Here is a 26,517-nt window from a genome sequence, read left to right as displayed (position 1 = left end):
GGATCTGCACTGCTGCCCCTTGAATTTGTGAATCCAAACAAGGAGATGCAATAAATAAGATCAACACTTCATTGCACATGGCACACACAAACAAACTCAAAAAAAATAATCGAAATTCATTCTTTTCTGCCATATTTGGTTCCTCATTGTTTTAATTACTAATGACAAAATCAGGCATCAGCCTGCTCCAAACTAGACTTCAATCGTATCTGTTGCAAAATAATTATTTAATTATAAAATGCTTTATTTAGCTTTTCATAGAACAGTGATGCAAAGTTCAGATGCATCGTCTCATCTGCAGGGCTGAAAAGGAGACAATTAAAAACAGCTGCTACTTCATCAGTATAATAATTACTTCTGTAGGTATTGTCATGAAAGTCTTTTGAAGTAATCAACCCAAGATTAGGTGCCATGGTAGCTCACGGAATAAGTGCATGTACATTGTAGGCTGAGGCCTTAATGAAGGCCCTTTGCTCCATGTCATCTCCTCTCTCTCTCCCCTACATATCCTACCCCTACACTATCTCTTATGAAAAATAATGAAGGCAAAAATGCCCCCCCCCCCCCCCCCCCCATATGTATATACAGTGCCGTACAGTATTTTATTTTTGCTGTAGACTGAAAACATTTGGGCTTGACATCAAACGATGAATGTGAAACCAGAGATCAACGTTTCAGCTTTTATTTCCAGGTATTTACATCAGGATCTGATGCACAAATTAGAAAATATCACCTTTTTGTTCGAACCCACCCATTTGTCACGTGAGCAAAAGTATTGGAACATATGACTGACAGGTGTGTTTTGTTGCCCAGGTGTGTCCTATTACATACATTATTCAATCAATAAATACCACTGAATGTCTACACTCAGGTTCAGATTGGGTAAGATAGGTTTTGTCTATGCAGACTGTATTCAGAGGTGAAAACAACATGAAAACCGGAGCGCTGTCTTTGGGTGAAAAACAAGCAATTGTGAGTCTTAGAGAAGATGGAAAATCAATCAGAGCCATTGCAGAAACATTGGCCATAGCCAGTACAACCATTTGGAATGTCCTGAAGAAGAAGAAAACTACTGGTGTACTAAGTAACAGACGTCGAACAGGTAGACCAAGGAAAACATCAGCAGTTGATGACAGAAACATTGTGAGAGCTGTAAAGAAAGACCCTAAAACAACTGTTAGTGAGATCAGCAACAACCTCCAGATGGCAGGAGTGAAGGTATCACTATCTACTGTTCGCAGAAGACTTCATGAACAAAAGTACAAGGGCTACACCAGAAGATGCAAACCACTCATTAGCAAGAAGAATAGGAAGGCCAGGCTGGAATTTGCCAAAAAGTACAGAGATGAACCTCAAAAATTCTGGGACAAAGTTTTATGGACTGATGAGACAAAGATTAACTTTTACCAAAGTGATGGAAAGGCTAAAGTTTGGAGAAAGAAAGGAACTGCTCATGATCCCAAACACACAAGCTCATCTGTGAAACACGGTGGAGGTAATGTCATGGCTTGGGCTTGCATGGCTTCTTCTAGGACGGGCTCATTAATCTTCATTGAGGATGTAACACATGATGGCAGCAGCAAAATGAACTCGGAAGTCTACAGAAACATTTTGTCTGCCAATTTAAGGAAAGATGCAACCAAACTGATTGGCAGAGCCTTCATCATGCAGCAAGATAACGACCCAAAACACACTGCCAAAACAACAAAGGAGTTCATCAGGGGCAAGAAATGGAAGGTATTAGACTGGCCAAGTCAATCTCCAGACTTAAACCCTATAGAGCATGCATTTTACCTGCTTAAGAGGAGACTGAAGGGAGGAACCCCACAAAACAAACAACAACTGAAAGAGGCTGCAGTGAAAGCCTGGGAAAGCATCAAAAAGGAAGAATGCAAAAGTTTGGTGACGTCAATGGGTCACAGACTTGCTGCAGTTATTGAAAGCAAAGGATTTGCAACTAAATATTAAGTCTTATTCACTTAAATATGTTTTAAGTATATCTGTTCCAATACTTTTGCTCACATGACAAATGGGTGGATTCAAACAAAATGTGATATTTTCTTAGTTGTGCATCAGATCCTGATGTAAATACCTGGAAATAAAAGCTGAAACGTTGATCTCTGGTCTCACGTTCATTATTTGATGTCAAGCCCAAATGTTTTCAGTCTACAGCAAAAATAAAGGAATTCGCCTCACTGTTCCAATACTTTTGGAGGGCACTGTATATACAACCCATGCTTAGAGAGAAATCAACCCCACATATGGCAGCCTCACAAATGCTCACACGCCTGCAAACACAAATACACACCGGCACACAAATAAACACACACATCTACACGTATGCACACACACCTTTGAGCCAGTGTTCACTGTGATCATTAATAAACCACTCCTCTTCTTGCTGAGGGTGGAACCAGGAAGTCCCTCCCCTCCCTACAAGATCTTTTCAGAGAAAACAAAACTTATCTTTCTTTTCCTTCGTCTGAGTGAGAAGAAGAACAGTAAAATGGCTCAACAGGGAGTTCTGTTGGACCACAACCAGTTCAGTTGTTCAATCTGTCTGGATCTACTGAAGGATCCGGTAACTACTCCCTGTGGACACAGCTACTGTATGAAATGTATAAAAGACTACTGGGATCAGGATGATCAGAAGGGAGTCTACAGCTGCCCCGAGTGCAGACAGACCTTCACTCCCAGGCCTGTTCTGAGGAAAAACAACATGCTGGCTGAGGTGGTGGAGAAGCTGAAGAAGACAGAACTCCAAGCTGCTCCTCCTGCTGACAGTTCTGCTGGACCTGGAGATGTGCTGTGTGACGTCTGCTCTGAGAGGAAGCAGAAAGCCCTCAAGTCCTGTCTGGTGTGTCTGGTCTCTTACTGTGAGGCTCACCTCCAGCCTCACTATGAATCTCCTGCCTTTAAGAAGCACAAGCTGGTCAAAGCCTCCTCACAACTGCAGGAGAAGATCTGCTCTCGTCACGATGAGGTGATGAAGATTTTTTGTCGTAGCCTACTGACCAGCAGTGTATCTGTTATCTGTGTTCTATGGAGGACCATAAAGGTCACGATACAATCTCAACTGCAACAAAAAGAACTGAGAAACAGGTGAGAAACACAGCTTCCATCTTTGACTGATTTGTGTGCAATAGACGAATTATTTGTTTGTAAACAATCGGGATGCGCGCGCAACGTGGCTGCAGAAAACCGGGAAAGGATAGCATTTTAAATGGCAAAAGAACCACACGGATAATACAAATAGTTAGGTTTAAAAAGACCAAAAGCGTCGAAGATGACATGCCTCTAGGAGAGAAAGCGATTACCCAATGATCTGTCGCATCAGAATTTTGATTTGGGTCACGAAAATCTTGAAATGTGAGTGAGAATGTCGCCCGGTACAGACCGCATAGTCGAGCGGCAACCATGTCTTCACGTCATGTCACAAAGTTCATAATTTTACACTTTTACAGTCAATTCTACATTTAAAAAGTCTTTCAAGAGATATGGGAATTCTGCTTTTAGTCAGCTGGTCCGATTATTTTTCTGATTTGTTTAAACTGGCAATCTGAGTGAGACTACATCCCAGTTACACTGTTTTGACGTTAGCCTCAGTCAGACTCGCGCAGTGGCAGTGTGCACAATGTTGTATTTCACTCCATTCTACACCAGAAACGTCAGCGAGGACTGTCTAATGTAGATACGAGTCTGGTGAAGATAGCCAGAATCTCTGATTTCTTTAACCTGTCTGTTTCATTCGTCATTTGCCTGAGAAAGCGACCTCCGTTAGCCAGGCTAGTTTTGCCCGATCACTTGGACAGGCTATTTAAGGGTATCGGGGTCAAGTGACTTTTGTGCATAGACAAGTGAACGTAAATGTATTTGTCCAAAGGCCAAGAGCCTCAAAAAGTTAATATCAAGCCCTGCAATCCAGTGGCCAGAGATATATGATGACCTGAACAACACTTCAAGAGTAATAGAACGGGGAGAAGTTCGTCTTTTGCAACCCACATGCGCAGTTGAGACTGCTTGACAGTTGTGTGACGTAGGGTGATAATTGGTCTATACAACTGGGGGTTGGTGATTAATAGGAAATAGTGATGACATTTATTTCAATTGAAATATAAAGAAGAAAATGTAGCTGAAGTTGGCAAACAGACTAATTAAACTTGTGTGCTTCTTGTTGCCTTGGAATGAGCAAAGATTATAGTTATGCAATCATTTAGTATAAGCCCACACCCTGCTTATCTTCTGTCAGTTAAAATGAAGTGTACACAATTATTCTAATACAACATAAAATGATAACTGTTCATCATTTGACAGTGCATGTAAAACAAACTATTCCTAACTTGTGTGTTTGTCCACAGCGGGAGCTTAGACTGAGTCAACACAATGTTCAGAAGGGAGTCCAGCAGAGAGAGAAGGAGCTGAAGGAGCTCCAACAGGCTGTGGAGTCTCTGACTGTGAGTACAGTTCTGGAAGACACATCTGGACTTCAAGTGGGACTGGACAGTAATGGAGAGTGTGTCTGTGTGTTGTGTTGTGTTCAGCGCTCTGCACAAGCAGCAGAGGTGGACAGTGAGAGGATCTTTACTGAGCTGATCCTCTCTATTGAGAGAAGACGCTCTGAGGTGAAGGAGCTGATCAGAGCCCAGCAGAAGGAAGCAGTGAGTCAAGCTGAAGGACTGGTAGAGAAACTGGAGCAGGAGATAGCTCATCTGAAGAGGAGATATGTTGAGCTGGAGCAGCTTTCACACACAGAAGATCACATCCATTTCCTCCAGGTACAGTAACTCACCTTCAATCTACTTTACTGGAAGTAACTTACTATTTAGTTGTTTATTGTTTTTTTATTGGTTCTTTCTTACTCACTCATATCTCTATCTCTTTCTCTTCAGAGTTACCAGTCTCTGTCCAAACCCAGTGTGTCTTCAGATTTACCCAGGACCATCGCCCCTCGTCATAAGTACTTCTGTGATGTGAGGGAGGCTGTGTCCAAGCTGAAAGAGAAACTAGAGGACATCCTTGAAGAGGAGTGGCCAATGATCAGAACCACCGGTGGGTAAAACACACTACACTTGTAGACTGATCATTCAAGCATCCTGTAGATACACTGTAGATCATACAAGCATCTTTAGACTACAGTCACCCACTATGTGTGTCACTTGACCTCCATGTGATTGTGTTGGTGTGTTTGTAGTGAATCCAGCAGATCTTTTACTGCCTTCAGAGCCCATGACCAGAGCAGACTTCTTACAATGTGAGTGTCTTTCAACAGTTATTTTTATCTTTTCACTTATACTTTACACAAACCATAAGCTACTAGACACAATCCATATTAGTATTTTTTATTGATATGATGGCAGTGCAGTCCTACATAAACCCCCACCATTTATACATGACAGCTGAACACAATAAGCAGGCAGCACACATTAGACAGTTGCACAACTGATGCAACCCAACTGCCATCAGGGAAAAGTGAGACAGCTTTTATATATTAACGCATTGCCTACCTCCCCAAACTTACTCCAGAAATAGAAATGTAAAACGCTAGGAGTAGTTATACAACAAATAAATATGTGTCAAAATGGGACATTCATAAAAAATGTACTGATTCCTAATGTCCATGTGTTTGACTATTATTTAGTTATGTTTATACTTGATTTCATTACTTTGATTTGTGTGTTTTGCATTGAGTTTGGTTGGGCATTTATTTTGCAGTGTAGTGTTTCTTTTGGGTAATTTGACTAAGGATCCACGAAATGCAAAACACCTGGTTAATTGGACGCCCCCCCCCCCCAGCTCAGCAGAGTTTTAACAGCGGATTTGGGACAGAGCAAGGGAGAAGAGCAACACGCTTTAGGTTGCCCAGAGAAAGGAGCGGTGTGCAGAGACGGTACGCAGGGATTCAATACCTAAAACACAGCTAAGTAAACGGAAGAGAACCAAGCAAGGACCCGTGCTAGCAAATACTTGTGCAACATTTCTGTGGATCTGCAATTGAAGGGATATTTTTTACTTTTCTAGCATCGCCACCGAGTTGGAGACGAGCAGCTGGAGACAGCAACGAGGTGGCCAAATGTTTTTCCGGGATTATCAATCTAAATGAATGCACTGACTAATAAAGTAAATTGTTAAAACTCAAACTTTAGATTTTACTGGGGCACAGCAGATTTATACTGGGGCGGAGTTGATGTTTATTGATGTTGCGATGTTGTTGATCACATCGGGGGATGATAATATTGTGTTTAACAAGCCTACTGTTTTAGTTGACTGCGGTTGAAATCTTCCATGACTAACCTATAGGTTAGGGTTAACCCTAATTGATCTGAAATGCGTGCGGCCATCTGAACTGATTTCTAGTTCCGGACATACTGAACTGCCTTCAGAATATACTGAAATGACTTCCGGATATACTGAGAAGACTTCCGGATATAGTGAAAATGTTCTCGCACACTTACATTCTCAAAACTTCCTACTCATCCTTATAAAACTTTGGAGAGTTTCATATATGAGTGTGTGAATGTCTTTTTACATATATGGATGTGAGTTTTCAGTAGTATGAATGCGTGCGTGAACCTTTCACATGTGAAAGTGAATGCGTTTCATGTGTCGATGTCAGCATTTCACCTATGTGGATGTGAATTTTCAGTAGTATGAATGCGTGCGGGAACTTTTAACATTTGAATAATGAATGCGTTTCTTACAGGCGATGCGAGCTTTTCACATATGTGGATGCAAGTTTTCAGTAGTGTGAGTGAACCTTTCACGTGAAAGTGAATGCATTTCAAATGTGTCGATGCGAGCATTTCACATATGTGGATGTGAGTTTTCAGTAGTATGAATGCGTGTGTGTTTCATGTGTATGTGTTTCATATGTGCTTATGTAAGGACAGTGAGAATTATTTATGAACGGCCCCTCATACTTATTGGGTAACTGAAATAAAGCACCATGAAAAGTATGAAAGAGAACACAATTTGGTTATTATCAATTATCCCCTCCCCGCAAATAAAATCAGTCCTTGAAGAAAATGTACTTACTATCCTCTTTTTTCAACAAAGTAGCTAACAGCAGTCGTTACCAATATCCTTCTCCATTTCTCAGTTAGAGTCCGGTTCTCCTGATAGAACGCCAAAATCCGGGGGTCTTTCTGTTGGAGATGACTCTTGAAGTTCTGAGGATCAAGATAAGTGGAGTACAGTAGCCTACAATAGTGCAAAATTGCAGATCAGTGACTACGTCAATGACCATACAGGTGCCTGGTGGCAAAGTACAGTGAGGTACAATAGTGCAATGCTACTGATAGTAGGGATGGGCATTCGACTAAATTGTCTTAATCGATCATCGGGAGAATTAACGATCGATTTTCGATTAATCATTAACATTTTTATATTAAAATTCACAATTTATAGGCAATATTAAAATGCAGTGAAAACAGAAAAAAAACAGTGTGTTTCCGCATTGAGTAGGGAGGACAAACGTTCTGCTCTCAATGTAATCACAACGGAGAGTTCCAAGCGTCAACAAATGCCAAACTGAACTTACTCCTCATTTAACATTGTGATAAAAAACACAATTGTGATATTTAATGTACAGTACGATGTACGCTGATATTATCAGTACATTTACTTTCGAAAACAGTAGTCAATTTTCGTTTGATGACTGAGTCGTTAGCGTAATTAGCCTCTGTTTAACGACATATACGATAGCGGTCTGTGATACATCCGTTTTCGATCGTTAAAATAATAAACATGCCTCACATATCGATGAACCTTTTATGATTTATTATGACATTATATTACTAGTAAACAATTCATGGGTACAATTGTCCTTATATACCTGTAGTTTTAAACCAGTGTAGCTCACTGTAATGCTGTACGCGACGCGGTTTAGAAAAACTTGTAATTCTACTGCTGTTTAGGAAGCCAAACGGCGACAGTAAAATCTCGGCACTCCCCTTACAAAAATCAAAATTCCCAGATGAGTTTTTCAATTGGTGAATCAACCTGTCACTCAAATTAGAGCCAATCCCTGTGTGAATACCATCCCGTATGTGGCACAGAGGTTTTCCCATTTTAAGAGGTCTGTAAATGGCTGAGAGCACTTTGAGCCATTGCCTACTAACCTGAACTTCAATGCCACAGCCTCAATTTGATGTCATTGTGTTCATGAAGGTCTCCTCTACAGGACTGTGAAAACCGCGAACATTTCCCAGCTGGGGGATTTTTTATAATCGAGCTTATGTCCTAGGAGTGCCCCTGTTTAAGAGCTACATTTTGAGTGCTAACAAACTCCCTATCGCTCTACCCAGCCAGTTAGCTTGCCACGAGCATTCCTCTCCCTGCTTCACTAACAAAATATGGACAGATGTGCCTTGTTTTCGCTCATTTAATCCGATCGCCCTTAAAATCGGTTAACATATAGTGGAAACGTACATCTACGAATCTGTGGTCTCAAATATACATAAAGATGAACATTTTTTTATTCCAGCGCGTTCAAACAGTCCCCTCAGTAAAGGTTGGCTAGCAACTTACAGCAGCAGCCTGGCCCAGACAGGTGGGGGGAGGGGCGCAAAGGGCACACTTAATAGTGGTATTTTGTTCCAACTCATTTTTTAGACAACTCATTCATTTGTAGCAGATAAACATCTAAAAACATTCGAGCTAGTAGGCCCGAAAACTAGGATTGATCCAATGCCTGTGTGAATACCGTCCCGAATGTGGCACTGGCGTTTTAACAGTTTAAGATGTCTGTAATTAGCCGAGTGGTCTTTACACCCTTGGCTACTAACCTGAACTTTAATGCCACAACCTTAACTTGATGTCAATCTGTTCAGAAAAATGTCCTCTACAGGACTGTGAAACCGCAACATTTTTCCAGTTGGGACATTTGAGTTATTTGAGTTTAAGTCCGATGAGTGCCTGCAACCATTCACTGCAACGCTTCATGGAACTCGACTCGGAATCTGAGCTTCAGGGACGCTTGTCAAAAAAAGACAACATTTGGCGTGTCAAGCATTTTAGAATTGTTAATGTGATGTGTTCCCTTCGTATTTAAGACAAAATACTTCACAAGCAAGAGGTTTGTTAATGTAACTGTATACATATCTCACTCATATTGGCTAATCAGCTAACATGTTAAAGTAGTTTACATCCAAAGTCGCTGTTGTAAAACTAGCCTCTTTTTTCACAAACTGCTGATTAACGGAAGTAGCTTCGAGGTAAAATTCAAAACCTTTAAAAACGTCTACATTTAGCAAATATTGTTGATATTATTGTGCACACGTATTTTAATATCGTAAATATGTCATTTAATTCCATAATTTCACCAGGAATAACTAATAAAAACGTATTTCAGGAAAAACGCTCAAACGGGTTTGTCCTCCCTACATTGAGATCTGTAGCCTAGTATAAAGGGCCCTATTATCGTCCACAACCGTTTCTTCCGTTCATTTCTTAAATAAGATATGCAGCAGCAACGAAAGAAAGTAACTCATCGATATGTACACATCTTATAGTGCTGCACACCGAATTACAGCTTCTTACTTCGAGATTTGAGTATGTAAATACGCTCTCAAACCGTATGTGTAGCATCTGCCTACCGCAGCGTCAAACTGACAATTCTCCATTGAAAGTGGTTGGGTGGACGATAATGGGAACCCCTGGCTAACTGCTAAAATCAGGAAAGTAACATTTCTAGGCATATCCGGATTGGATTTCAATACCAAAATATTATAATATAGGTGTGTATCTATATATTAAAGTATAATGCTGTGACATAGGACTAACGTTTTTAATTTGTATTATAACGACATTTTGGTAACATTGCTAACGAGCGTCGAGAACTAGATGGACGATAATGGGACCCCTTACTAGGTATTACAAGAAAAACAACTATTTCTGTAACTCCTAGAAGCGGAGCCGACAACTAGAAGCCTGTGTTCAAACACAACTGACCCTCGTTTTTTTCCGGCTAATTAACAAAGCTTCATAAAAACCTTCGCCCTCAACAATACTTAAGGGTAGCATATCCATCTCGATGGACTTACAGATCCGTTGGGTAATTTTCTCTGCTCGTTGTGCATTGCAGCTCCTCCGTGCTAGCACCAAGAGCAGGATGCATCGCCACTAACCAGGGTCGGATGTACGTTCTTCAAGTGGTAACGCTACATCATTTGAGTCGTGGAGGAGTTGTATTTATACTCAGTTTTGCAGTGTTGGCAGTGAACAAAGGAATTTTTTAGTCAATATGGTCTCACGCTACACTTCGCCGTGACCTCTTCATATTTACTTTTGAAATAGCTACATGGAAACTCGCTGGTAATTGAGTAGACCTGTGGCGTTTTTTTCCAAACATTGGCTTCATTTGGTAAAATGTTTAATTGCTGCCACATAGCGAAATCCATTGCAACAATTCCTTCAAGACTCACACTACGCAACAGAACACGCATTAGTTTTATCGATGAACAAATAATGTTATCGACTAAATTCTTAATGATCGATAATCGATCGTCGATTAATTATGCCCATCCCTAACTGATAGTGCAACCAGTAGCTGAAAGTGACAGTGTATAAGTGACTACTGTGCAGTAAATCAATGTCCATATCAGTGTCCATTCAGAAGCCTGATGGCCCTTAGGTAGAAACTGATCAGATTTGATAGGCCAATTTATTTACACAATGTCATGTTTAACATCTGTGTACAGAAAACACAGCTTAAAACAGAGCTGCCAACTCTCACGGTTTCGCCGTGTGACACACGCATTTCAACCATTTCTCACGCTCTCACGCCACACCTTGTATATCTCACGCTGAAAAGGCAACGCCACACAAGAAGCCAATCTAACGTTGTAAACAGTAACGGACGACGCGCAGGTTAACGGAGTGAAGCAACATTGACGCGCAAACAACTGTGTAAACTTGCATTGTCCCTCCCCCCAGTCCATGGCGAGAGTTACATTGGGGGGGGGGTCCGGTCATAACTAAACTCAGCCTGACAATAAGTACACACAGCCTTGGTTTTGTCAACCGGGCCGTCTGGCAACTTAATGAAATGGAACTTCCCATCTAAAAGCTCTCTCTTCATGATTCAGCTACCGTCGGCAGTCGAAGTCATCATGTGACGAAAGGTTTTTGCCAGGGTCAAAAAGAAACTTGCGTTAACGGCACTATTTTTTCGCGTTAAAGTGAGATTGCGTTTTAAGAACGCTTTATTAACAGGTTAACTTGGACAGCCCTAATCAGGGACGTGCACAGGAATTTTGAAGGACAGTTGCTCTGGCCTGAAAAAAGCCCCCCCCCCCCCCCCCCGCAAAAAAAAGAAAAAGAAATAGCCTGCCTACTAATGATAATAATTAATGTAATGCATTACTTCCATCATTTATTCTTATTGTTAAAACAAAATGTTATAAACTAACCATCAACGGACATGTAGCTTAGTTTTCCTACCAAAAAATTTGCATGCGATAAAAGGCAAGCTAGCCGTCTGATTATTTAGGCTAAACGTGGCAAATTGAGCATGGATTTATGAAGATTTTTATTGATTTCATAAAACTTGATGATGATTGTTTGTTTGTTATACATTTTCTACAACTTAAAACTCACCTTTTCTGACAACGGCAAAGCAGGTTTTTATCGACACAGAATAAAACAACCGTGACCGTCTCTTAAGTGTAAGAAAATGCAGGTTCAGGTGGCGGCAGTAGGAGCTAAATCTTTTTTTGCGTTTTGGACGTCCATATGGACGTCCATAGACTGACGGCGATGGCTGCTGATCTTTGCATGGATGGACGGACGGCGATGCTGTTCAGAGTGCCGTCCATAGAGGGAGCATATATTTTGGACGGCGTCATAGCCGTCCATATGGACGGCGATGCTGTTCAGAGTGCCGTCCATAGAGGGAGCAGATATTTTGGACGGCGATGGATTAGCAGGGACGTCCCTCGTGCCGTCCATAGAGGGAGCAGATATTTTGGACGGCATCATAGCCGTCCATATGGACGGCGATGCTGTTCAGAGTGCTGTCCATAGAGGGAGCATATATTTTGGACGGCGATGGATTGAATGTTTAGCAGGCTGTTGAGCTAACAGAACTGCCGAAGGCTACCATAGCATGTAGCTAGCTACATTAACTTTGGATGACTCAATCTTTTGTCAAGTTAATTTGTATGAATTGCATGTTAGTGCAATATTTACGCCTTTATTCTGTTTTTTTTTACATAATCAGCAGTATGATCTCATGACAATATAGACTTGAAAAACAATATGTTATGGTTTGGGTTTGCCTATAGGCTACATTTATTTTAATTATTTCGAGAATTGTTAATAAAGACTCATTTAAAATGTTAACATTGTGTTATGACCCTATGAAATACATTGCCATTTAGGTCTTTTAAACCGTCAGTTTAAAGTGTTTTATGGGTGGATTTGAAGCCACCAGTCAGTAGCTCCAATCTTGCGCACGAACTTTGCGCACGGAGACAAACGCAAAACAACAAACACTCGCTTGGAGCGGAGACCAATGCAAAACACAATACGATGTGTTGAGCCAAACCAAAGCCGTCAAAGGCTACCATGAATGTAGCTACAGCAACCGTGGATGACTCAATAAGTTTTGTCACGTTATTTTGTATTAATTGCATTTAAGTGAAGGCTATATATTTACGCCTTTATTTTATTTTTAACATACAAAAGTAGGCCAATCAACAATATAATCTCATGACAATACAGACTTGAAAAACAATATGTCATGGTTAGGGTTTGCCTAGATATAGGCTACATATATTTTAAATATTTCGAGAATTGTTAATAAAGACTCAATTAAGATTTTAACATTGTGTTATGACCCTATGAAATACATTGCCCTTTAGGTCTTTGAAGCCGTCAGTTTAAAGTGTTTTATGGGTGGATTTGGAGCCACCAGTCAGTAGCTCCAATGTTGCGCACGAACCACTTTGAGCGGAGACAAATGCAAAACGTAATAGCCTATGGGCCTAACACTCCAAATTTTAAAATTTTAAATGAGTCTTTATTAACAATTCTCGAAATAATTAAAATATATGTAGCCTATAGGCAAACCCAAACCATAACATATTGTTTTTCAAGTCTATATTGTCATGAGATCATACTGCTGATTATGTAAAAAAAACAGAATAAAGGCGTAAATATTGCACTAACATGCAATTCATACAAATTAACTTGACAAAAGATTGAGTCATCCAAAGTTAATGTAGCTAGCTACATGCTATGGTAGCCTTCGGCAGTTCTGTTAGCTCAACAGCCTGCTAAACATTCAATCCATCGCCGTCCAAAATATATGCTCCCTCTATGGACGGCACTCTGAACAGCATCGCCGTCCATATGGACGGCTATGATGCCGTCCAAAATATCTGCTCCCTCTATGGACGGCACGAGGGACGTCCCTGCTAATCCATCGCCGTCCAAAATATCTGCTTCCTCTATGGACGGCACTCTGAACAGCATCGCCGTCCATATGGACGGCTATGACGCCGTCCAAAATATATGCTCCCTCTATGGACGGCACTCTGAACAGCATCGCCGTCCGTCCATCCATGCAAAGATCAGCAGCCATCGCCGTCAGTCTATGGACGTCCATATGGACGTCCAAAACGCAAAAAAAGATTTAGCTGCCTCTCGGTGGCGGTCGCGTGCAGTAGCTACCGCAGAGTAAACAGAGTAGGGGGCATACCCCCTCCCCCTTGTGACTTCCACACTCGTTGCCCATAGGCTTATCGATTGGAAGTGAATAAGGCTACTTTATGAAATGTTTTGGGTGGCGATTTTTTAAATCTAGGTCTACATGAAATTCTGCAGCTGTTTAAATTCACTATTTTTTAGGGCAAACGGGCTGTTGCCCGGGCAACCTTAGCCATAGCGTGTGCACGTCCCTGGCCCTAATCAAAATACATGAAAAAAGAATAGGGCAACATGAGATCGAGGTGGCTTGTGTGGAGTGCATGACAACTGTTGTCATCATAAATTGTTGGAAACACGATGACATCACAATGCCCAAGTAGATATAGCCAGGTGTTCTGTGAAACTTGTCATTGTACAACTACATGCAAAATGGGATCGTGCTTCTCTTGTTTAAAGGTATGTTTATTATATGATCTAATATCAGATCGTGTTGAATAGCTTTAAGTATATAGGAATAAGAATATTATACTATAATAACTTAAATCACAATGAATTATTTGATCAAAATAGTAAAATCACACACATACCTACTTCTGATCACTGATTCAAATGGAAGAAAGCCATGGGTGCTTTTTTGATTAAGTAAACTGCAGTACTGCTGTCTTCTAAGAGTTTAGAAAAAACGATCTGTGGCATTTTCACACCAGCAGAATACTGGGCCTGAACGTTATTTTATTTCAAGACAGTGCACAACTGTGGTAGTACAAGTTGCTTTCACAAATACATCAGTCAAAATAAACTCTGCTGTGTCTCCAAACAGCCCAAAAAGGCCAAAAAGCTAAAAAAGCACAAAGCTCAATCAGCTGTGAATGAAGACAGGATCAAGGCAGATGTGCAGAGTTCAACTCCTCCGTCCATCTCCTTCCACCATGCTCCATCAAAAGCTGAGAGCCTCCTGCCAGCTTGCTCCACCTCGGCAAAGCAGGACAAGAAGATGGGACTGGAGCATCAATCCTGCAGTTCCCTCTCTCCTTCCTCTAGCCCGCCCCCCTCTCTTCATTCCCTTTCTCCCTCAAACTCCCTAGATTTCCCTGCACCAGACTCTCTTTCCTTGTTGTCTGGGGCATCTAGCCTCACCTCACTCCACCTCTCCTCTCTCTTTCCTTCTCAGACCAGCCTTTTACCTGACTGCCTCACTACACCTACCCCTTTCCCACCCCGACCCCTAAACTGATTCATGTCCTCCCCATGTCCCCCATCTCCCATCCTAACCCCACCCCGTCATCTCCAGTCCTTTTCCTCACGGCAGTGATAGCTGAGTCTCCTATTGACTCCCATCCAGCCTCCCTGTGCCCTCTAACCCCCTCACCACTGCCTCTGTCTCCCATCCATTGCCTTCTTACCCCTAGCCCCTCCCCGGTCCCTCTCCCTGCTCCTATTCTCCTGGAGCTCCCCACACCTGCCGGCAGCTCCCCCAGCTCCGCTGGGTCCTCTGTCACCCAGGACCAAAGCAGCAGTGCAAGTCCAGAGAGGTACATTCTGACATTTAGTCTCATGCCACTGGGTATCCTCCTTTTCATCATTTTGACAAAGTCCTAAGCAGAGGTCTTCAACCCTCGTCCTCAGGGACCCCCTGTCCTGCATGTTTTAGATGTTTCCCTGCTCCAACACACCTGATTCAAATGAATGGTCGTTATCTAGTTATGCAGAAGCCTGTTAACGACCATTCATTTGAATCTGTCCTAAATAATTATTTCGTAATTGGAATGGATTGAGCTCATCAAGCCTGTTTGTTTTCAGTGCTCTGGTGGAGGACATGCCGATGCATGAGTAATTAATTGAGTCGCATCTACTCGTCTAAACATCTACACCAATCTCATCTACTTTCGGCCCCGTAACCAGCTCAGGCCTTGGCCAAGGCCGTTGCTGGAAAACAACTCCCCTGGAGAGCGCTGAAGCGAGACTATCTTGCTCTTCCCTTCCCACTCCCCCACCATCAACATCTGTGGCTTGGTCTCTACCCGGGTCATGACCAAGGACGTCTCCTTGCCAACACTATCTGCATAGAGAGACTCGGACTGATTGTGGCCTAGGTCGAGGGCGCCAACCCAGACCTACTCACACACTAACTTTCACCTACTACAGATACCACCACCCCCCCACCCCCATCCAACGCCTTCGATTGCTTTTCCCTGGGTGGCTGGCGGGTCTGTGTCCAGCGCCTATTACGGTCGCAGGTCCAGATGCTGCTGGTCTACCCCACCGCCCTTTCCCATTGCAAGTGTTTGTAATGTTGTGTTGTTAATGTTTGTGGGCTTATGTGCTGAGGTTTTTGCCTGTTCCCATACTGTACTCCTCTAGGAGCATTGTATGGGGGTTGCCTTTTTCTCTCCTCCTCTCTCCTCATGTTATGCTTTGCTGTAATCTTTCTGGTGGGCGCCTTTGATGGCTGCCTAGGTAGGCTCTCCTGCCAAATCAAATTCCGTGTCTGTGCAAACTTTCATGGCCAATAAACATCAATTCTTCAATTCGTATGGCAGCGACTAGAGGTGTGTGACAAGAGAGGCTTACAAAGGCACACATTTCTGTATTCCTCCTCAACCACACGGTCCCCTCATAACCATGTCTTCCTCTGTCTCTCCTCAGAAGGCAATATGACCCTCCAACAGTCCTCTGCGTCTCTCGACAGGTAGGTTCAACCACTTCCTGCATCTCAGTGGGCTCAGATCAAAGAAGTTCACATTCTCATCAGAAAACCCAGACGAATGAAACAAAACTTTGTTTGTGATGGACCTAACTGCTTCTTTCTTTTTCAACGCTCATTCACCACTCTGTCTCTACTCTTTTCCCGCTGCTCCAGTGCTGTGGCTGTCCAGGACTTGTCCACCACAACAAAGCAACAAGCAGATCTCATGTCCACCCTCAAGAGTCTACTCAGCTTTCTGGACTTTCAGAGTGGGCAGGGAGAAGGAAAAGACAGGATCAAGCTGCTGGGGTGAAATATTCTAAATAGTGAACTTTGAAAACATTGTGTTTCCTAGAGTGATGTATTTTGTTGTTCCAGAATCAAAGTAACCTAATGAGTGAATTGCTTTAATCTATCATTTACATTGAGGTTACATTAACTACTACATAAGCACACACAGCAATACCCATAGAAACAACTTTTTTTGTAATCAAAGTGTTTTTTCATTTGAGAAACACAACATACACCTCAAATTTAACATCCAATTTACATTCTACACAATACACACACTCTACTCAACAATCAGGGCAATAAACAGAGAGAAAAAAGAAATACACAATTGCCATAGAAACAACATTGTAGTTACATAGGAATTGTTACAGTATGTAACTCTGGATATCTTTTCATACAGGTTGCCTAATATCGGAAACACATGCTTTCTTAATGCAACCCTGCAGTGCTTGTTTGCACTTCCGGAATTCTCCACCAACATCGTGAGGCAGGAAGAGATCTGGGGGCCTGCTTCCTCTTCAGTTTTACTGAGGTACAGCTGCAGTCACACCTTCGGACACGTGCTCATCCATCCATCCTAACCCTAACCCAAGCATGGAAAACAGGGAAAAAGTCTCTCTGTGCACTAATATGATACCTCTACTTCATCACTGATACCATGCTACCCTAACTATCTCTCTCTCTACACTAGTATCCTTTAAGACCTCTAACCTAATAAACCACTGATACTATGCTACCTGCTGCTATCTGTGCACAGATGCTTCCATGAACTCCAGGCAGCCAGAAACTACACCAGTACGGGCAGGAAAACTTCCAAAAATCTCAAAAAGAAGATTCTGTACAGGGTCAAGAACTGTCTAGCACAATACAACGACAGTTACCTCGAAAATTACGAGCAGGTAACAAATGCAGAATAAATCGCTATTGCACTAGCAGGAAAAATCGATGTTGTTCCTCAAAATGTTGCCATTATATTTACATTTACCATTGTTTGTTTTGTCTTCTCTTTCTTGCTCCAAGGACGCACACGAGCTCCTTATATTTGTCCTCTGCCAGCTAAAGGCTGAGGGGGAGTCTCTGAGGCATTACATCTGCCCAGTGGCCAGCCTGGAGTTTAATATGCAGATCGAACGCACCTGCTGCAGGTAACAACTCACTCCTCTGGGGCCCTGAGGCTTTGCTGATGTTTACAGCAAAATATCAAAGCATCAGGAGTAGAAGAGACAGTAAGTGGTTTACGATTGATATTGGTTTTCTCCATATCCCCCTAAGGTGTGGAGAGAAGGTTTACAGAGAAGAACCTTTCAACTTCCTGTCCCTAGAGTTGACTCCATGCCTTAAGAAAAGTTTGTGTCTGTACTTCAAGGTCAGTATTTACAGTTTACTCTGATGGAATTTGCATCTAATGATGCATCTTCTATCAACTCACCATGATTCCCATACTTTGAACTTAATACATGTAGAACTGGTCTAAGTTATTAGTCTTCAGCTAGAGAACAAGGCTCCCAAATCTGTCCTCGGTGGTGTGTACTTCTAGGCAGCAGATGTGGAGTGCAGATGTGAGCTGTGTCTGGGTGAGCAGGCGTCTGTGGTCAGCAAGCTCCTCTCCCTTCCCCGGTAAGATCCTCTCAGCACAACGCTATTGCATTTGTACTTTGTCCAAAACCAGACTTCAAGGTGTAAATGATTGATTTACTGATTGGTGTAATGGTGACTAGTAATTGAGTTCATTCATTCAGTGCTGGCCTCTGTCTGCCATGTCTGTGTCTGGGTGCAGTGTTCTAGTTCTCCATATGAAGAGGTTCAGTTTTGAGGATGGGAAACTGGTCAAAAGGACTGAAGACATGGCCATCCCAGGAATTATACCACTGTCCTGTATCTCAGTCTGTGGGGATGAAACATCCAAGTAAGAATCCGCACACCAATTCTACACTCCACAAAAAAAGTCTTTGTAGGCAAGTTAAGATCTGAGTAAGCTTTGTTCAAGCTTTGTTTCTGTTATTTACAACATTTGACCTCACCCCAACTTCAGGGTCAGTTACCAACAGTCAGGCTCTGAGGCCAGAGAGCAGAGGGACAGCTGTGGTGAGGAAATGAATAGGAAAAGAGAGGAAGAGAGAGAAGGAGCTGTCAAAATGAATGACACTGAAAGATTGAGTTCACTATTGAGATTAGAGATCCGTCAAAGATAGAAAGTTGCTAAAATGTTTTGGGTGTGTGTGCTTTCCTGTAATGGTCGGGGGAAAAGCTGCAGCCATTTTAAAAAGTAAACTAACATACTTCCTTATTTCAGATGGACAACCCAGGAGACACTGGAGTCTACCGCCTGTCTGGGATCATCTCTCATGTGGGAGACAGCATGAACTCCGGTAATTGTCTGCAAAGACCCTGTTTTACTACATAGACACACAAAGACACACTAACCAAGAGCTTGAACTGTGATCCATCTCTATTGCTCCTCAGGCCATTACATCAGTGACGTTGCCCAGGGCCAGGGTGATGGATGGCTCACTCTGGATGACACCAATGTGATAAGAGCAGACGAGGCCATGGTGCGGGGGGATTGTGCATCTCTGGCCTACATCCTGTTCTACACCTACAGGTAAGGCTTCTCTGGCCTACATCCTGTTCCATACCTACAGGTAAGGCTTCTCTGGCCTTTACTCATCAGCTAAACATTGAGGGATTCAACTTAAGTTGACATTATTTTATTTCTCTCTTAGTCTTACTAGTTTTAGTGGAGAAGGTGAAGGACACTAGAACACCAGGGGCCCACTAGACTACCAGGAGCCCACCATTCACCATGGGCCCTCTATCAACCAGGATCCCCCTCTCCACCAGCGGCCTGCTAGACCACCAGGGGCCCGCTAGACCAGGGGTTCCCAACCTTTTCCCCAGGAGACCCCTAATTTAACTTTCAAAATCCTTAACGACCCCCCGTCCCGCATTTACTATTAGTTAATCAGTGTTAGATGATTTTTTGTCTGAAGATGGTCCAAGGAAAGCACCACAATGAAAAGAGTTGACTTTGTTTATTAGATCGAGCTGCTCGGATCAGGTCACCGTATCAGGCAGAGTGGTTGGCATGAGTGAGAAACATGTCTCTCATCAATCAAACAGGAATTACTGTTATCTCTTCTCAAGTTTTTAATAAATGCAACAACAGCAGAATAATAAACATAACAAGCTACGATTCAGAAGGATATTTTTTTCTTTGCAGCACCAGGCTCCATTTTCTGCTCTTATTTATAATAATAAAATAATAGAAGCAAATCAGAATCTACTCAATCGCATTGAAAATATATTCTCCCCGTGTCTTTGACAAATTAGTATACAAAAGAATGTCCTGCTTTATTTCGGCGTCTTCAATGTACTGCACATATGCAGTGAGTACTGCTTCATCTGCCACAGTAGAAATGTCATCAAGTTGGATAGAAAATGGGTACATCTTTAACTTTTCAACTAACGTCTTCTCAACATCATCTGCCAATGTGTAGATTCTGGCTTTTACTGTATTATTTGATAAAGGTATAGTTTTACGTTTGGAAGCCTATACTATTTCTACCATTTTTACACAAGCGGGTTTAATCAGTTTCCCAGTGATGTGTGGCTTTTTGGATTTGACCATTAAGAAAGCACACTCAAAAGATGCTGTTGCCTGTCTGTTTTCATTTCCAGCTCTAGTAAAAGCCTCTCTGATGTCCTGGGGCCTGTTTGATATAACCAGTTCTTTTTTCCTAAGGAAAATTTCACTGGGTATACCAATTGTCTGTGGATAAGCAGGAAACACACATTAGACAGTTGCACAACTGATGCAACACAACTGCCATCAGGGAAAAGTGAGACAGCTTTTATACTGTATATTGATGCATTGCCTACCTGCCCAAACTTACTCCAGAGATAGAAATTGAAAACCCTAGAAGTAGTTAACCACCAAATAAATACGTTTGTTATACTATCTGACTGACTTCATTTTTCTGATTCTGTGTCTGCTCTTCTCCCAGATTCCTGTCAGTTCACACTGGACCCAAACACAGCATACAAACGTATATCTCTGTCTGAGGGGAACAGAACAGTAAAACCTACTTCACAAGTTCAATCATATCCTTATCATCCAGAGAGATTCACTCACAACGGGCAGGTGCTGTGTGGAAATGCTCTGTCTGGACGCTGTTACTGGGAGGTGGAGTGGAGGGGAAGGGTTGGTATAGCAGTCTCATATAAAGACATCAGCAGAACAGGGTCAGGTCTTCTATCTGGATTTGGATACAATGATAAATCCTGGTGTTTAGAGTAATCTTTGTTATTTCAGACACAAACGTGTTGAGACAATAACATCAAGCTTTGGTTCCAGAGTAGGAGTGTACCTGGATCACATGAGTGCAGAGTCCAGACCACATTCACTCAGCCACACTGTCCTGGGTTTGTATTTCGGACTTTTGGGTCCATTGCCAAACTGTGTGAGCTGGAGTAGTTCACATTAGTGTCCTTCCCTCCTTACATATCTGGTTGTGGTACTGCACCTCCTAACTTCCATTTTTGATCTAGGAGTTTTGAGGGAGTTTTTTCTGGTCTTCTCTGAAGGTTTAGATTGGCTATTGAGGCTCATCTGTGGGCAACTGTGAAGCGAACTTTGTGATATTGCTTGGATAAAGGGTTACACAGAGTAAATAGTGTACCTGGATCACAGAGCAGGTACTCTGTCCTCCTACAGCATCTCTGACGCAATGCCCCTCCTACACAGAGTCCAGACCATATTCACTCAGCCACTCTGTTTTAAGTTTGGAGTTTGGTGTAATGGCTACTCTACTAAGGTCAGAAGACAGACATTTTTGTAGAAAGGGATAACAAATATAACATTCAGCCAACAGGTGTCTGTTAATAAAGCAGACAGATATTACATCATAGACCCATGTAAATACATGGAGAGTTCAGCCTATAATGCTTGTATTGCTTCAACTGGTGATGTGGTTTCCTACATAAAAAAATGGTCAGTGTAGTTAAAGGAAAGTGTTCGTTTTTAGCATATACTATGAACAGAACATTTTTGTTATTGACCAAATTGTAAGTTATGCTGCATGAATACCACAAGGTTTAAACGAATAAAAGCTAATGATAAAGCATGTCTCTCATGTTCCTTTTAATATTAGGTGAGCGTCACATGACACACTATATCCAAATATCTCTGTAGTGCACTATCACTGGATATTGTAATGCAGAGCCAACAGACAAACCATGGTACGACACTCTCCTTTCCCCGACCAGAGAAAGGGGCTTTCCCCCCCTTTCTTATCCTCTTACAGGGTGATAGCTGTCTCAGGACCAGAATCCGCTTCAATAAAAAATAACATACCATACAATGTTATAAAGATGTATCATATGTGTGTAAATATTATGATTCTGTTAGTTCATGGAGGTATTCCATCAACGTCGCTATCGAAAGCCACGCTTACACGAAATAGTCTTGCTTAGGTAAACATCAACAACTTCAGCTTTGGCCCCTCTGGTTCTACAGAGATGGTTAGCAGTAAACTAGGACCTCTATCTGGGAACTTTCATACACATGTTAGACATATAGGTGCTGCTACTTTAGATTCTGCTTTGACTTTTGAGAAACAGATCAATGCTGTGATCAGAATCTGTTTCCATCAACTAAAGTATATAGCTAAAATGCAGTCATTTTTATCATCAAAAATATGGAGTCTGTAAAACATGCTTTCATTGCTTCCAGATTGGACTATTACAATGTGCTGTATTTGGACGTTTCACAGTCTGTGCTGTCATGTCTCCAGCTTGTCACAAATGCTGCTGCTAGACTATCGACTGGGACAAAGAAGAGAGAACATATACCATATTCAGTTTGAGGCATTATTGTTTGTTCATAAGGGTCTGCATGGGTTGGCTCCTCTATGTATTTCTGATCTTCTTTCATTCCATCAAAATACGTCACGAAACCTCCGATCAACCAGAAGTCTACGGTTGACTGTTCCAAAGACATGTCTCAAACTGAAGGGAGATCCAGCCTTTTAAGCTGCTGCTCCGCAGCTCTGGAATAATTTGACACTCAACATAGAAACTGCATCAACAAATGATGGTTTTAAATCTCTTCTTAAAAATCTCTTCTTTGTGAGTAGTGTGTGTGTGTGTGTGTGTGTGTGTTTGTGTGTGTGTGTGTGTGTGGAAGGACTCGGGAGGGTGTTTAAGCCTCTATACATTCAGCTGTAACATGGATGAGGAAACAGCAGTGAGTGGAGGTTTGGATCTCAGCATCTCAATACAACTTGACTTGAGCCTGGTATGTTTGATCACCATAATGTCACTTATCTCTATATCCACCACAATAAAACACACCAGCACCACACCACCACACCACCAACACAATACCACAACACCACCGCTATACTACCATTACAACACCACATCACCACCACTACACCACCATTACATCACCACAACACCACCACTACATCACCATTTCATCAACACTACCGCTACACAACCATTACACCAACACAACACCACCCCAAAAAAAACATTACATCACCACATCACCACCGGTACACACTTATTACACCACCGCCACAACACCACCATTACATCACCACAGCACCACATTCACTACAACACCACAATACCTCCACAACCACACCCCAACAATACCACCACATCACCTCACCACAAAACCATGGCTGTGTTAAACAGCTCTCCCTCAGCAGGTCCCAGACCAGCATGATCCTCTCTGGACGAGGACTCTCTTCCTGTAGAGCTGGTCCACCTCAGACACTCCATCCTGGGTTTTGGTGGACCAGAGCACAGTCATCATTCTGGACATCCACCACACACACACACACACACACACACACACATCATTGTCACTGTGACAACCTGACGGAGGAAGAGAAGGATTATGAGTTGAGGTGTGTGTGTCTGTTCGTGTTCGTAGGAGAAGGAGAGATACATGAGAGAGAGAGAGGAGAGACGTCAATCTCTCCGACTCTTCTCTTGTGACACAACAGCAGCCTCTAGTGCTGTACAGGCAGAGTACATCAGAACAGGGTGTTAGCCTGGATCTGTTTCCTGGTACTTTCCCTCCCAGAGCATGAACACTAAACATGATGAAGATGTACACTGTCACATGACCTCTGTAGGTCAACAGACAGGAGACGACACACAGCTGATCTCTGGATCCAGCCAGCGGTGAATCGATCTGTTTCCCTGCTCAGTCTTCAGACGTGGGAACGTGCTGCTGTCCTAGAAGGAGCGCTGTGTGTTTGTCTATGCTGGGAGTCTGGCTACTCTGACAGACCCACTGAGGAGATGTAGAGTTGAGTCAGAGGACCTCACTGTGTTCACCACAGTTGTAGTGTTGTTAGTTAAATAGGTGAGAGAAGCACAGCTAGATGTCATGATTGTTTGTCTGGCACATGGGAGTATGTTGTTGTCATTTCTAGATGGGCCTGTTTTATGAAGACAGTATTTCTCAGTCAAAGATGATAGCAGCTTGGAAGTTACTGTTGAACACTGTCAGTGAGTCTGACCATCTGTTCTGACCATCTGTTCTGCTTTACAACATGCTGTTTATTGTGAGAACACAAGTACTCAAAGGAGAACTGTTCTTGAGTTCTTAAATGAGAACCTTAAAGGATTTCAACGTTGTTTTTAGCAGCAATGTACTGTGATTTATGTATTTACCTTGGTAATGAGGAATACATATCACACGTTGCAAATGACCAAACACGACTAATATGTGTTCAATGAATGATTATTCAAGTAATAATGTAATGGTGTTTAAGGGAATGACAGAGAGTGAGTGTGTATGTATGTTTTCATATCTGGCAGTAAAACTGATTTAAACAATGCACCTGCTCCTTGGTCGGCAGCCATTTTGAAACATTTACATTTAGTCATTTAGCATACGCTCTTATCCAGAGCTACTAACAGTAAGTACAGGGACATTCTCCCCGAGGCAATTAGGGTAAAGTGTCTTGCCCAAGGACACAACGTCATCCAACACGGCCTGGAATCGAACCAACAACCTTCTGATTAATGGCCCGACTCCCTAACCGCCATTTGACCCCAATAGACAGAAAGAGGAAGGGGTTGGGGTCAGGGCCTCAACACATATTCAACAACTGTGGAGAAATAGACACTCAGGTAGACTAAGGTGCTAGATGTGTCCTCTACTCTCTATACTACAGGTGTGGAATTTAAATGGGCGTGGATATGAGAAGAATGATGGAAATCCAGCCCCATGCAGTAGCAGAGTAGTGGAATCTCACATTTCAGGATTGTGTCCATGAAGTTTTTTTTTATCTTTGCTCAGCTACACGTACGCAAGCACACACACACACACACCTTTGAGACAGTGTTCACTGTAATCATTCCTGAACAACTCCTCTTCTTGCTGAGGGTGGAACCAGGAAGTCCCTCCCCTCCCTACATGATCTCTTCAGAGAAAACAAAACTGACCTGTCTTTACCTTCGTCTGGGTGACAAGAAAAACAGTAAAATGGCTCAACATGGAGTTCTACTGGACCACAAACAGTTCAGTTGTTCAATCTGTCTGGATCTACTGAAGGATCCTGTGGCTACTCCCTGTGGACACAGCTACTGTATGAGCTGTATAAAAGCCTACTGGGATCAGGATGATCAGAAGGGAGTCTACAGCTGCCCCCAATGCAGACAGACCTTCACTCCCAGGCCTGTTCTGAGGAAAAACAACATGCTGGCTGAGGTGGTGGAGAAGCTGAAGAAGACAGAACTCCAAGCTGCTCCTCCTGCTGACAGTTCTGCTGGACCTGGAGATGTGCTGTGTGACGTCTGCTCTGGGAGGAAGCAGAAAGCCCTCAAGTCCTGTCTGGTGTGTCTGGTCTCTTACTGTGAGGCTCACCTCCAGCCTCACTATGAATCTCCTGCCTTTAAGAAGCACCAGCTGGTCAAAGCCTCCTCACAACTGCAGGAGAAGATCTGCTCTTGTCACGATGAAGTGATGAAGATTTTTTGTCGTACTGACCAGCAGTGTATCTGTTATCTGTGTTCTATGGAGGACCATAAAGGTCATGATACAATCTCAACTGCAACAGAAACAACTGAGAGAAAGGTGAGAAACACAGCTTCCATCTTTGACTGATGTGTGTGCAATACAAATGGGTGTTGGTAGTTAATAGGAAATAATGATGACATTTATTTCAATTGAAATTTAAAGAAGAAAAAAGTTAGCAAACATACTACACTTTTTTTATTCGCTTTGGTACTATTTTCACAAGTATGTGGTAAAACCTCACAACTGTTAGTACAAAACTCAAAGCAGATCATCAAAAAGTCTGTTTTTTCAAACATGTAAAATACATGTTCAATTGACAAAGTACAATGACAACATACACAATCACTTTTTCACCACACCTAATTAGTGTGTCATCAAAGAAATACCTTTCATATGAAGTAATTGTCTTTCACAATGCAATGCTCACGATACTTTTGATATGCTTCTCATATAATTTGCGTAAATACATTTGACCAACACTTAATCCAACAGATCTTAATGGTTAATCACTGAACCGTTTGGTAAACCTATATATTTTAATTTCAGCAATAAACAGTATATCGATTTTGAGAACTAAAGAAATAAAATGTGTTTTTGTACGAACATATAAATTACTGTAACCACACATGATGAATACTCGTTATTGCTACTTGATTTTAAATTGGGGTAACCACAATTGGTCATTAGATATACGTACTGTAAAAGTGGGGGTGTAAACACTGGCAATTTCTTTCAACATGGAGCCGGATAGACAGCAGGGAATAGGAAGAGCTTGTGGACAAGAGATCCGTCAGAGAGGTGGGCACCAACAGAGAGGTCAGAGAGGTGGGCATGGGCTCCAACAGGGAGG

At 42.3% G+C, this 26,517-nt stretch overlaps 2 protein-coding genes across 3 annotated transcripts in view; both read left to right on the top strand.

Moving 5' to 3' along the window:
- The first annotated feature begins 2,433 nt into the window (after positions 1-2,433).
- LOC124472684 (E3 ubiquitin/ISG15 ligase TRIM25-like) overlaps positions 2,434-26,517 on the top strand; it is a 35,177-nt gene continuing 11,093 nt past the window's right edge. Inside the window, 5 exon segments of the mRNA XM_047027659.1 lie at positions 2,434-3,007; positions 3,010-3,102; positions 4,359-4,454; positions 4,542-4,775; positions 4,890-5,018. Of these exon segments, the coding sequence (XP_046883615.1) occupies positions 2,507-3,007; positions 3,010-3,102; positions 4,359-4,454; positions 4,542-4,775; positions 4,890-5,018 (1,053 nt within the window). The 5' untranslated portion in view covers positions 2,434-2,506.
- Positions 13,863-21,693, top strand: LOC124472728 (ubiquitin carboxyl-terminal hydrolase 37-like). Of its 2 annotated transcripts, none has more exons than XM_047027736.1 (12): positions 13,863-15,179; positions 16,294-16,336; positions 16,508-16,642; positions 17,025-17,156; positions 17,382-17,523; positions 17,645-17,769; positions 17,897-17,990; positions 18,162-18,241; positions 18,402-18,530; positions 18,918-18,993; positions 19,088-19,226; positions 20,629-21,693. In XM_047027736.1, the coding sequence occupies exons 2-10, from the start codon at positions 16,302-16,304 to the stop codon at positions 18,985-18,987; spliced, it is 942 nt and encodes a 313-aa protein (XP_046883692.1). In that variant the 5' UTR covers positions 13,863-15,179; positions 16,294-16,301; the 3' UTR covers positions 18,988-18,993; positions 19,088-19,226; positions 20,629-21,693. The 2 variants fall into 2 exon arrangements, with proteins under 2 accessions (XP_046883692.1, XP_046883700.1); XM_047027744.1 differs by lacking the exon at positions 20,629-21,693 and adding an exon at positions 19,348-20,606.

Source organism: Hypomesus transpacificus, chromosome 2, assembly GCF_021917145.1.
Source record: "Hypomesus transpacificus isolate Combined female chromosome 2, fHypTra1, whole genome shotgun sequence".
Lineage (NCBI taxonomy): Eukaryota > Metazoa > Chordata > Actinopteri > Osmeriformes > Osmeridae > Hypomesus > Hypomesus transpacificus.
Note: the sequence above shows the minus strand (reverse complement) of the source record. Positions and strands in the feature narration are given on the sequence as shown.